At 40.5% G+C, this 13,950-nt stretch overlaps 1 protein-coding gene across 1 annotated transcript in view; it reads left to right on the plus strand.

The window, feature by feature from the left end:
• Nucleotides 1–1,288: 1,288 nt before the first annotated feature.
• The window catches only part of LOC139712127 (uncharacterized), a 60,783-nt gene continuing 48,121 nt past the window's right edge, over nt 1,289–13,950 (plus strand). The window contains exons 1-3 of the mRNA XM_071623961.1: nt 1,289–1,411; nt 4,216–4,363; nt 10,663–10,793. Of these exons, the coding sequence (XP_071480062.1) occupies nt 4,229–4,363; nt 10,663–10,793 (266 nt within the window). The 5' untranslated portion in view covers nt 1,289–1,411; nt 4,216–4,228. The remainder of the gene's footprint in view (nt 1,412–4,215; nt 4,364–10,662; nt 10,794–13,950) is intronic.

Raw genomic sequence — 13,950 nt, forward strand, 5'->3', positions numbered from 1 at the left:
AGACGTCATCCTATCATCTTAAATTGATATTGTTTTTCCATTCTATATATAATTTTAGGACAGCGAGCATGGACGAACTCAAGCGCACTTTAATATTTTTGTGTGTGTGTGTGTGTGTGTGTGTGTGAGCAAATCCTGCCAAGATAACCTGGTAACTGAACCATCGCCTCGAACCTGACAGAAATTTTCCCTCCATGCACTCTCCGAAGAGAGAAACAAGGAGAAAGTCCTGAATGACAACAGAGAACCGGCTCGAGAGAGCACCCAATCTCTTTCACGTGTTTTTGTTCGCACGTGGGGAGAACTTCCTTGGAGCATGGTCGTTTTCCTTACGTAGTAAAATCAGTCGCAATGATTGGTTAAAGTAGGACAGAGGGATAGGCCTTATATGGCGGTGGTATAACCTAATATGGAATCCACTGCTTTCCTAGTTATCGCTGATTGGCCAAACCGTGAAGACCATTCTACAGCTGCGTGATACCGGCCTGAACTGAATGAACCTCAATGTTTTGATCGTCGATTCGTTCCCACAGTTAGTCTTTACTACACAAACTTAAGTGAAGATAAAAGACACGTTTTGGGGCCTACAATCAACTCTCTGCTTTATAATGTGCTGATGCATATGGTCTATTAACATTATTCACGATCAAATATATCATTTTGATTACATATGAGACGATTATCGGCAAAATGTTCATGCTTTGCCTCGAAAACTAAGGTAGGTCCCTATTTGATAACATTAACTTTGTTGTCATATTTTCATTGATGAAATTGATTAGTTTTCACGTAGAGTCAATCGACTAAAAAAGAAGAATTTACATATCATAGGCTTATCAACCTGATGATCGCTGTGTACGAATCGAAGGTGTTTTCTCATACTAACGGCTGCAAAGGTGGGTTTGAGATGCAGACTATGCCAACACGTGGGAGCATTTGGCGTTGTTGTTGGTATCTTCTTCCTTTTTCTAACTCTAAAAATAAAGCGAGCCTTTCATCCCAGTACGTGTGTGTGTGTGTGTGTGTGTGTGATATACGCATCGTCAGCGCGCGAGCGAGCTCTGTAGACAGCTAGCTAGCTAGTCTGTAGCTGTCCGTCCGTCCATGATTCACGCTCGATCCTTGTCGTAGTTGTTGTGCCTCGTGTGAATTCGCTCGCCGACGATCGAAGATCGCCAAGTTGCCGACAAGTCGGTTTCGTCGGCCACTGATGTGCATGTGTACTTTTGCTGTACGTGCTACGTGTTATCATCTTCATCATCATCATCATCACCGGGTTTGCCAGCAGTGATTGGAGAGTAAATTCTCACCGCCATATGCCTGCCATCTTTTTTACTTGAGTCTGAGTCTTTCTTGAATCTGTCCAGTTGTCCATCAAGGCCTCACGGGCCGTATTCCAAGCTAAAACAAAAAGGTGAGTCTCATCAGTGCAACATCCCGGGTGAAACTCGTCTCCTGAAGAAGAATCTCGCTTTTGACCATGCATTATTATCATCGTCCAAAATGACCAAATCGATGCCAAACGATCGATGGGCTATAGAGTCTAGGTCTACTCACTCTCAATGTTGAGAAGAGAAAGTGTGGTAGTTCTAGAGTTTCTCTAGTGGTGGTAGTGTGAGCAGGGAGGTGGAAAATGGTTGCAAGTACTTTGTAGCTAGCCTATCACTAATAAAGTAATATTGTCAGCATTTCGACTTGTGTTTATGGTGAAAATACAGCGACAGGGCTGTGTAACCTGAGCTGTGTAGCAAGTGTCTATTAACAATAACATAAACTAATCTATAAGATTCTAACGACAAACGTGAAACCCCGTGATTCAAGAAGAAGAGGATTCAATGTCAATTCAGGTAGTAGTTTGACCGAAAGATCGGTCTGTATCTGTCCGTCGGGGAATGTTCCGCGGAGACTGCGTCTGGCTTCACGGATCCCCTCCGTATACAGACCGAAGTCAATGATTGCGGCTCCTGTGTGGAGCAGTCGCGCACAGATCAAACGTTACGATAAACCAAATTTCTGACAGCTTTTTTACATTCAAACAAGTTTGACATGACATGACACATTATGCAGCAATATTTGGGATAAATTTCTCAATTGTGCAATCGAAATACTCACATAAACTCGGTTATAACGCAGACATTTTATCGATATCGCAACATCGCCGTTCGCAAGCTGTAAGTCGCCATCTTGAATCTGTAAGCCAATCACATGCGAGGTACGTGTTTTAGTAAAACAAACACATAGAAACTACCTCGCATGTGATTGGCTAAGTGATTCATAGTGTATGTTTCTGCAGTTTGAACGTAACGACGCGACAGCCTGTGTTTTACGTTGAAAATTCTACTAAAATTTTGGATTATTCATTGATCTGGTGAGTTTAATGTATTCTTAAAAAGCTAATTTCACTATACAAGCTTAAATTTGCCGATCTAGGGCCGTGAATTAGACGCAATCGAGAAGGGTGAGGTACCTCACCCAATTTTCCATAGAGACAGTGGTTAAGAACATCCACACAGCAATGGGTACTGCAACCTTCCGTCTGTCTACGGAGGACAGCGTTAATGGCAAAATATAAAAAGAGTCCTCCGGACAGACGGATCTTTCTGTCTAGGTAGTAGTAAACACCTCAGGGTCAGCTCAGGAACTGGATGTGGATTTTGTTTGTTTGTTTGTTTTTCTATTGACACTAACACGTTAGATCTAGGCCTACAACATGATTTGAGGCGGGTGCAGGGTGGGGGAGGAGGGTGAGCACAAGGGCAATACCAAGGTTTGCATGTATGCAGGGGCAGATCCAGATCCATGAATTGTGTAAAGCCAAGGCAAGGGGAGGGGGGTGCCTTTGCAAAATTTCTTATTATTTCTTTTGTTTTAAATAACAAAAGAGTAAAGGGTGCATGCATGGTGTGTTTGTTTTTGTTTCTGTTTGTTTGCTGTTTGTTTTTTCTTTTTTTGGGGGGGGGGAGGGGGAGGAGAGATTTAAAAGTGTGTGTGTCTGCATGTACCCTAGGGGTAAAGTTCGAGCGTTCTGAACTTCTAAAGCGAACCAAAGCGAACTGAACTACATTGTAAAGCGTACCATATCATGCCAGTTTTTGAGCGTTCGAGTGCTCTGTTGAGTTAAAGCTTACCTCATGAATTTTTTTTAGAAAAGGTCACACGTAGCAAGAATGTCATCCACCTGGCACTTGAACTACTCACAGCTGTCCCGAACAAAGAGAATGATGTCTTTGCATTGTGATGTATGTGCATGATACGCGCATGCCCTACAGCGAACTTTTGGAATGCTTTTGGTATGGTTTTGGAACACATCGGGAAGCGGGTGGTCCACTTTTGGCTCGGTACAGGACAGTACGGTACATTTTAGGAGCGTTCGAGTGCTCCTCTGGCACGGGTGCGGTTCGCATTTATAGGAGAGCGTTGAATGCACCCAAAGACACAGAGATCAATGTTAACCCTAACTCTAACCCTAACCCTACAATTTGTATTCCTAAACTGAGCAAACCCAATCCTAATCCCATAGCCACCTGGAAATTAATCATGTTACTTAAAGGACAAGTTCACCTTCATAAACATAAGGATTGAGAAAATGCAGCATTATTAGTAGAACACATCAGTGAAAGTTTGAAGAAAATTGGACAATCGATGCAAAAGTTATGAATTTTTAAAATTTTTGTGTTGGAACTGCTGGACAAGGAGACTACTACAGCTTGTGATGTCATATGAGTACAACAGTATAAAGAAAATGTAAAGAAAATTCAACATATTTTCATTTTTTTCGCATAATAAAAGAGCATTTGACTTGCCTCTTTCTAAAGGTAGGGGGAATAATATTACCCATGACATATGTCGGTAACGAGTCAAGGGAATGTGTACTTTTTTCAAAAGATGAAATTTTGTGAAATTCTCTTTATATTTTTCTTATATTGTTGTACGCATGTGACATCGTACACTGCAGTAGTCTTCTCATCCAGCGGCTACTGCACAAAAACTTCAAAAATTCATAACTTTTGAACGGATTGTCCGATTTTCCTCAAACTTTCAATGATGTGTTCTAAAATATTGCTACATTTTCTCAATCCTTATGTTAATGAAGGTGAACTTGTCCTTTAATAACGCATAGCGAGGGGTACCGGTACATACAAATGTACAGCGCATATGGAACTCTTGCCTTTTATCTTGTGAAATACTAGCTAATCCCCTCTACCTCCTGTTTTGCAGGAGTGCCCTCAGCATGCCTTCAAGCCTTCCCGAGTTGGACGTGCAAACTGGGTTGCCCCCTCCCCAGGGGCTGTACAACCCAGACAACGAGAAAGATGCCTGCGGCGTTGGATTCATCGTGAACATCGAGGGCAGGCAGTCACACAAGGTAATGCGAAACATCTTAAAGTATCAGTGTCAGTGTTGGGATAGTTGGAGGCGGCTTCTCAAAGCTCTCGCTTGAATGATAATTCCAAGCCCAGCATTGGTTGATCAACATGTTTTACATGCAGGCAGGGCCTGATACTTAAGGAAGTTGGCTGATTCTCCCTTATTCTGTCGGAAGGTCCCTTCTCTCTATGTCCTGACTTTAATAGAAAAAAAAAAAACTTCCAAAACTGTTGTAAACAAAACAAAACGCAATCCTACCTGGACATTTGATTTACATAGGTTTGTGATGTTCTCCAAATCTTTGCATTTTATAATTTTATAGCCTTGGTACTTGTAACTCGTGGCAAGACTTTGTAGACATTTGGACAGGTGAGAAAGGGGTCTGCGGAGACTACCTACAGACTGTAGCCTTGATATTATGCTGCAGATAATCAAATACATGCTGAGTGTAGCTGGAATGGGATAACTCAAAATCCTTTTCTCATTCCATCAGGGATTGAACGTTTTGACCAAACTTTGACGTATTTCCAATTTCAGAGGATTGTGTACTATATCACAGCATTACAACAAATATCTACACAAAGAAGGCTTGCCCAAGTGGGCATTTATTGGACAAGTGTTCCAATCAAGCACTTTGACAGGTAAATACCCATCCATCTATTATGTACGGGTACTCGACAAGCTATGAGTTTTAGATGCCCACGGATGTGGGCATGGGGATTTGTAGAACCCTGACATAATGTAACTGATTGACAAATTGCCATATCGATGAAAATAAACACTGATTATTCAGCATTTTGTAATAACATCCATGATAAAAATTGTAGGCACACATACTTGGGTGGAATTCAAACCGAAAACCTCCTGATTGCCAGACAGGCATCATATCAACTAGACTACGGAGCTCCAGCCCAATGACGGTGAACTTTTAAATCCCGTAATATGGCAGCGAGTCCTGCTTAGAATTCAAATTTGATGATTCTTAAATTGGGCTGTTTTTGTTTGATGATTCTTAAATTGAGCTGTTTTTATTTGATGATTCTTAAATTGAGCTGTTTTTATTTGATGATTCTTAAATTGAGCTGTTTTTGTTGTGACTGATTGACAAATTGCCCTTCATTGGTATAGATAAACACTGATTATTCAATGTAAAAAAAAAAATTGAATAATTGGTGTTTATTTAGATGATGATGAAGGGCAATTTGTCAATCAGTTGCATAAATATAAAAGTGACTCGACACATGAATTCCACGGTTAGTGTTTCAAAGATTCATTATCATCCTCCCATTAAAAAAAAAAGAATGCATTGAGTTTCTCTCATTCAAGACTTTCCAGAAAAATTATTTCATTTTTCAGGGAATTATTTTCCTGGTATTGCATAGCAATTTGCTATGCATTTTGTTATGACTGCTATACAAAATGTCATTTGCATAGCAGTTTTATTACATAGACATATGTACCATTTTGTTGAAAATGTATGTCCGTCAACAGTAATTGCTATTTAATTTCGAGGTGGAAAATTGTTCCCTGTTTTTGTTGAAATTCTTTCATTTGAAGTACACTCAATTGAAGGTCTGAACCGCACAATGTAATGAGTCGTATTATCTTGGTACTTTCTTCTTCTTCTTTTTTTCAATGATTCCAAGCCAGTTAACTGGATTTTTTTTTTTTTTTTTTTGGGGGGGGGGATGCCATTTCTTTTACTGTTTCTTGACAAATGCTGAACTTCCTGAGTTCAGTGTATACAAGATAAGAAACTTGTCTGGAGCGAGCTCTTTGCTTTGTGCTTTGTCATTGTTCGACTCAAAGTCACCTCAAGAATAACAAACATAATGAAGAACTTACCATGCAGGTAAATATCTTATGTTTTATATGGTGCACTTGCAGTGACCTCTTGTGGGGTTAAAGCAGGTCACACAGCTCTGTACTCTTGTTAGGATAGAAAAACTGATCAATGTCCAATATAGAAAGTCTTCCCTTTAATATTGTATGAACCATATATGATAATAATGTGTTACAGTACATACATTTCATGACCATATAAAAGTCACATGATGGGGGGGGGGGATGGCTGAGTGACACATGATCAATACATGGAAATGCCTCTGATATTCTTCCTTGGCTATTCCATTGTTATGTGATTAAAATTTGGTATAGGCTACATCATATTCACGACCTTGATTGACCTCTCTCTGTTTACCATGGCGCAGAAATGAACCCAAGGTTCAGCAGCTGACTTGAATTCCTTTCTTTTATTTCTTCTTCACCAACAAACAAGTGTCCGATCCTACACTGTAACTCCCACCCTCTATGTTTCTGGCCAATCACAAACTTAAGAGTAGTGCATCTGATCATGCGCTGCACTCATGGACATCTCTTGATCAGCAAAACGGGTGTTTAGCATTGTGTTTTCCTCTTTCTCCTTCTCCCCACATAATTCCGATATCAATCGCTATCTATGCCTGACTATCTAGATAAAAATGTCAATCTAGATAATGTTTTGTTCTCTCTGCTCTGTCTCCCATTAAAAGATACATAAGTAGGTACAATGTACTTATAGTCATAAACTGTAATGGGATGTCAATGCAAAGTATTAAGACAGAAGCACAATTTTGTGGAGAGAGAATTAATGCATAGTTTTATCTCAAGTGTGGTGTCTAGAAGACAACAACATTTTGTTTATTTGGGTTTTGTGTTTTGTTTTGTTTTTTGTTTTTTTGTTTTGTTTTTGTCACTAGAGGACAAACTGTCATATAGAAGTGATCACTATAATCCTATTAGACAATTCTTGGCACAGTTTTACTAATTTTGTTGTTGTTCAGTAGGATCATCCCAAGCTGTTTCATTTATATGCCCACAAAGATATGTTCTCTTTAGCACCCTATACTCTATGCAACATGTGTGGATGGATTATGGATCTGGTGTAGAAAAGGAAAAATGGCTTTGGTAAAAGTAGTCTTTTACCTTTCTGTATTTGCTGCTAGATCACTTTACACACCTTTTCTACCACCCCTCCCCTTCTTGACATGCTTTTCATTGTAGTCTAGCTTTATTATTTCAGTCTGAGTCACATATTTTGTTGTTAAGTTTTGAAATGTGGAAAGTGAAATAACATGTTTATTGGAGATAATACATTGCATAAATGAGGATGCATAGTATGGACATTGGTGCACATACAATTTGTAACCATGGACCTACACAACTCTAGGTCCATGATAAACAAACTGAGGGACTCCTCTTCCCCTGCCCCACCCCCACACACCATATGACCCACACATCAATTCATGGGATGCACAGACCAGTGTATTAAAAGTAAGGGAATACTTTAAAAGAAATTGTGTTGCTCTTGATTTTCAAATACTGGTACACGTAGATGGTTTTCCTGGAAGGATTTTAAACACAAGGTCATGTCAGAGATTCATTTCTTGCAAGCTATATCCCATGACGTACTGTAGTAAAGTCTCTTGACAGGGATTATTAATTGTTCCACGTGTGGTTCTGCTCCCTTGAATTGTTTAGTTTACAACTTCTTTATTGACATGCATGCATGCACACACTTTATTAAAACAAACACACTCATGTGATGTGATCTGCAGACTGTGATCTTTCATTGACTTCTTTGGTCTGCATGCTTTCATGCTCAATGACCCAGTACAGCCTTTGTCTACATCATGTAAACAGATTTTTTCAAGAACAATATTGTGAGATTTTTGCTTTATAAAGGTTGAGTGATAACAGCAACTCCCATTTCACATTCCTAATCGTAATACTGGACTTCCAAAATCATAACAATGTTACAGTTTAAAGTTTGTATTAGAGCTACATATCCAGAATAGGTAGCTAATTCTGAAAAGCATTATGTGGTTGTGTATGAAGAGAATTGCGAAAATGATCATATAAATGATAATCATCCTAATGGATGATGATGAATATCAGTAGTATGTATAAGTGTCAAAGTTTTGACATATTTTAAGCAATGTCATGTTTGAACTTTGATTCAAACACATATTTTCTTTAACCCATTAAAGTCCAATAGTAATTTTGAGCCAGATATTAATTTCTTGTCCTTGATCAAATTGACAGCTGTAGTTCACTCTGTATGCTATGTTCAAGAACAATTTATATGGTCATGGTGGAAACTTATTAAATTTGTAAGAATTATACCACCCCCCCCCCCCCCGAGAAACAAGATCTTTAATCTTCATCAATGAAATGTCAATTTAAGAATTGATTTATTAAAAGATGGATATACAGCTGTACAGAGAGGAATTACAAGGCTTTCAATAGTTCTGCACCCAGTACAAACAAAAGATGCACAACACAGGGTGCACAACAAAGGGTGCAAATGAAAGAGATCAGATGTTTTGGTTTTTTCTGGGAAGAGATTCATTAACAAATCAGTTTGATGCTCTCAATGTACATTTGGCTTTCAGTAAATCCTGATTCATTACAGAGTCAACAAAATTCCATAATTGACTACGTGCAAAATGCCATGCTTGCTTTCAGTGTTAGTATAACCTGATAAAGTGGACCTTTTATCTCCATAATACAAGTTGTAGCTGGAAGATGCCAGGTATGAATTGCAGGCATTCAAGTATGATTCACTAGTATACAAATGATGCACAGGATAGAGTGCGTTAGTGTAGGCGTAGTGCACTCGAGGGTATTTACAATTGTGAAACATGCACGAGGCGAAGCCGAGTGCATGTTGCACTACATTGTAAATACCCGAGAGTGAGCTACGCCTACACTAACGCCACGAAATAATCCTGTGCATCATTTGTTTTATAAAATGGGTCGAAAATTCGAAAACTAACATCATTTTTCAGCGTTTTTCACGTACCTTTGTGGGTCAAGACGTCCGAAGATGTTCGTCCCAAACTTTTACGCACGTCGCACTCGCGGAAGTCCCGCACATACAGTATAAGTATAATGGGGGGTTGGGTTTCCGGACACCCGCATGAAAACTTACTTATTTTACATAGAATATGCACCCTTTACCTTAAAGACTTGATATAGACTCCTCATATAGGCCTACTAGACAACATACTCTGAAAACGGCGTGAGAATTAACCTGCTAAATCGTTGGATTTGCTCTTCAAAGTGACTCCATGTACGCGTCCGGTCCCATAACGCTTGGTCTACTGTACTGTACAAAGTGTACGTATAGTACAGTATACGTACGTACGCCACATATGTTATGCACAAGGGAAGACAGGCCGGCCGGCCGGCAGCCCGAACTAGAAGTTGTTTACAGGATTGACAGCGCGTACGCGTATGCATGCAATTCATCAAAGGAGCCGCCGCGCGCACAGACGATCGGCAATCTACCATAGGATTACAGGCAGTGCAGTTGTACTGAAGTAAAGGAAGGAGGTGTGTCTCATTTCAGCGCTTCCTATTGGCTACATTCTTGAACCCATTTTATAAATAATAATTACCATTATCTGCTTGCCGATGGTTTTTGCTCTTTGATTCACTTGAAATTTAAGCTGAAATGTGACATTTGCTTACTAGGGCTACCAAATGCTGTGACTGAAAGTTGGCATTTTATATGTGAAATTGAGAGAAAGAACTTTCATCATTCTAATGGATTAGGATTGAGCGGTATTAAATGTATGACAGGAACAAATCTAGGACAAAGTGATATGTTGTGGACTGGCTTTTGCATATTTTAATTTCATGCGAGTTGCCTACATTGTATGTGGCATGGAAGCCTTCGGTATTTGACCACTTACAACATATCTTCCACATTCTTTGCACTGATACAAACTGTTTTTTATTATTATCATAAATTGTGTTATTCAAGAGCAGTGTCTGCTACATACAGTGAAAGAAAAGGGGGGTTGCATTGCTCTGTGAGTTCGAGCACCATTTTCAATGAATTTGCTTCATTTCTTGTGAAAATGATTCTTCTGAAATCAAACAAGATGGGAGCAATAAGTACAATGAAAAGTTGAGTACACTATGTGGTCATCGAGTTTCATCATTGCAAAGCCTTTACATAAAATCAGATACCTGCTTGGTTATTCAATGATATGTATTTTTGATCAGCGAAAGCATCAGCACTTGATAACAATTGTAATTAGAATTGACTGTATAATTTATCTGATAAAAAGGAAAAATATTGATTGCTGAAAGTCAAGATGAAACAATGACTTATAATTTCTATCATTTTTCTTTCATCCTTGTCATGATTTCCTGAAGTTGTGGCATTGCATCTACGTTTGAATGTCGTGACTTTAATACCACAGAGTGAATAGCTTTCAGTCTTCTTGTGGTTTTTGTGTACGTTAGATTGTGCAAGATGCGAGGACCATATTGTGCCGAATGAAGCACCGAGGTGCCACAGGATGCGACGACGACACTGGAGACGGGGCTGGCATCATGACCGGCATTCCTCACAAACTATTCCAGCGAGTCCTCCGGTAGGTGCCCTGATACGTTATCACCCACTGCAAGAGGATAGATGAGAGAGTATCATGATTCGTGATGAGTAGGAGAGGGTCATCTCAAGTTCAAAGTTTAAAACCCGAGCAGTGCGGATAATTATAAAGAAGAAATGAAAGCCTTAGAAGCAATAAGAAAATTGTAAAAGGCTGTAAATTGGTAATTATGGATGTATAACTTCTTAAGATCTTGGGTCAGCCTTGAATTTCAGTCAGTCTACGTCATCAGGTTATTTTGACAAAATTATCATATAATCAAATGTTTGATAGCCACCGGTCCCTCATTTTCTTTTCTGTTGTATGAGTTTGGTTCTATCAAATGCCAGAATATTCACAGACATAGTTTATTTAAAGCTCCTTTATTTCCTGAGCTATATCAATAGGGTCCTATATCTACCATCAGAAGTAAAGGTTGCCCATTTTTAGCTCACCTGAGCCAAAGGCTCAAGTGAGCTATTGCGATCGCCCTTCGTCCGGCGTCCGTCGTGCGTCGTGCGTCGTCCGTCGTGCATCGTGCGTCGTCCGTCGTGCGTCGTGCGTCGTCCGTCGTGCGTCGTGCGTCGTGCGTAAACTTTTTACATTTTCATCTTCTTGAAAACCCCAAGACCGATTTTCATCAAACTTGGCAGGTAGCATCCCTAGGGGGTTAGGAACTCAATTTGTTAAAATGGGCACCATGCCCTACCCAGGGGGCCCCCAGGGGGGCCCAAACCCACCAAAATTAAGGAATCTGTAAAAATCTTCTTCTCTAGAACCAGAAGTGACAGAGCTAAGTTAATACTATGAGTTAGTACATTGATGACTGTAGTTTCAAGTTTGTTCATGGCAGAATCAGGGGTGCCCCCCTTGGGACCCAGGGGAGGGGGGTGGGGAGGGGTTCTAATGGGGCCTAAATTGTACATTTTCATCTTCTTCTTAAGAATCCCATGACCCATTTTCACCAAACTTGGCAGCTAGCATCCCTAGGGGGTTAGGAACCCAATTTGTTAAAATGGGCACCATGCCCCACCCAGGGGGCCCCAGGGGGCCCAAACCCCCCAAAATTAAGGAATCTGTAAAAATCTTCTTCTCTAGAACCATAAGTGATAGAGCTAAGTTAATACTATGAGTTTGTACATTAATGACTGTAGTTTCAAGTTTGTTCATGGCAGAATCAGGGGTGCCCCCCTTGGGACCCAGGGGAGGGGGGTGAGGAGGGATCCTAATGGGGCCTAAATTGTACATTTTTATCTTCTTGAGAACCCCATGACCCATTTTCACCAAACTTGGCAGGTAGCATCCCTAAGGGGTTAGGATCTCAATTTGTTAAAATGGGCACCATGCCCCACCCAGGGGGCCCCCGGGGGGCCCACACCCCCAAAATGAAGGAATCTTTTAAAATCTTCTCTAGTATCAGAAGTTATAGAGCTAAGATAATACTATGAGTGAGTACATTAATGACTGTAGTTTCAAGTTTGTTCATAGGAGATCCAGGGGTGCCCCTCGGGAGGGGGGGGGGGGGGGGGTGGTTGGGAAGGTCCAAATGGGGGCCTAAATTGTACATTTTCATATTCTTCCTGAAAACCTCATGATGGATTTTCGTCAAACTTGGCAAGTAGCATCCCTAGGGAATCAGGATCACAATTTATCAAAATGAGCACCATGCCCCACCCAGAGGGCCCCAGGGGGCCCCAATCCCCCCAAATTAAGAAATCTTTAAAAAAATGGGACCTTATTGTACATTTTCATCTTCTACTTGAGAGTGCCTGGTCAAATTTTGGTAGAGCTGTGAATAATTTAGATTAGTGACTGCGTGAAAGGTGAACTTGCGATACTCAGGTGAGCGCTAGACCCGCGGGTCTCTTGTTTTTTTCCTCACTTTGTTGGCTGTAGTGTCAGAAGACAGCAGACATCCAGGTCATTTCTAAAAGAGATTGTGGTGAATTGATCCAGGTTTTCTATTACACCATAAATTCACAAACTCTGCAGCGGTCAAGAATGTAGTGCGCTGTTCTGAAGGACAGTTTCTATTGAAGGACACTCAGGTTCACTTCAGGACAATGAAAACAGAGACATACGTACTAGGACAGTGTACTAATGTACATGGGGCAAGTTAAAGTGTTACAGAAGGAAGGTGGAATGATGCATTGTGCTTGGAGTGTTGCCGTGTGTACAGCTGAAATACAAATGTCCAAGTTGTCTGGTTTCGATCGATCCATCTGTGTGTTTAATATTGAGGTCAAGTGGAAGAGGCCAGTAGTTAAACCACCAAATAAAGCCCTTCAAAGCCCTGTGGCCTATTAGGCATAGGAGTGTGCGCTGCTGGACTGGGATGGAGAAGGGGGCGAGGTCTGGGATAGGGAAGGGAGGAGGGCTGTGGGCAAGCTGGCCAGGGCAGAGGTGACCTGAATGCTTGACCCTCTTAATGGTGACCTATTTCACCAGGTTCCCTGCTGGCATTCCTTTTGTCTGTGTTGCTGTTGTTGTTTCTTAGAATTGACCTACAGTTGTATAATATGGTAGAGTTGGAGCTGTGATGTCCTTGTGAGGTAATATTGATTTTGAGATTAGCGCAATACTGGGTAGACAGGATGAGAATCTGGTGATATAACAGCAAAGCATTGTTCTGTTTTCCTTTATGCAATGTTGGTACTAATACTAATCAGTCACTATGCAAGTGATACATAGGCCTGCCTTATTGTATGTAGGCATGTACAAGGGTGTAGGATATTTATTGGGCCGTAAAAAGGATAACGAGAAATTTGCTGATACATTATAGAAACAGAAAAAAAAAACCCTTGGCATTTATAGAGGCCTACGTTGTATGTTCTTGTTTGTCTGCTTACCATAGGATGTGGGAGCAGGTGTTTTACGGCTGAATGATTTTGAGACTTGAAATTCTGTGAGGTACGTGGTTTTCAAGTCTGTATGATGCATTATGTTTATAGAACGGGGGGGGGGGGGGGGTAGACTATGATGGCATAGCCCAAACCAAATCACATAACAAAGACTGAAAGAAGGCTAAACTCAAGCAGTTGACATGCATCCAAAATGCATGTCGACCAAAAATATTTGGTCTACTGCTCATTTGTGAAAGATTATTTTTAGCTAGAGAAAGTTTGAGATAGTAGCTTGACAATTTTAGCATTCTGTCAGC

This window comes from Diadema antillarum, unplaced genomic scaffold (assembly GCF_040938485.1).
Source record: "Diadema antillarum isolate AM-2024a unplaced genomic scaffold, OU_Dant_1.0 seq00001760_RagTag, whole genome shotgun sequence".
NCBI classification, from domain to species: domain Eukaryota; kingdom Metazoa; phylum Echinodermata; class Echinoidea; order Diadematoida; family Diadematidae; genus Diadema; species Diadema antillarum.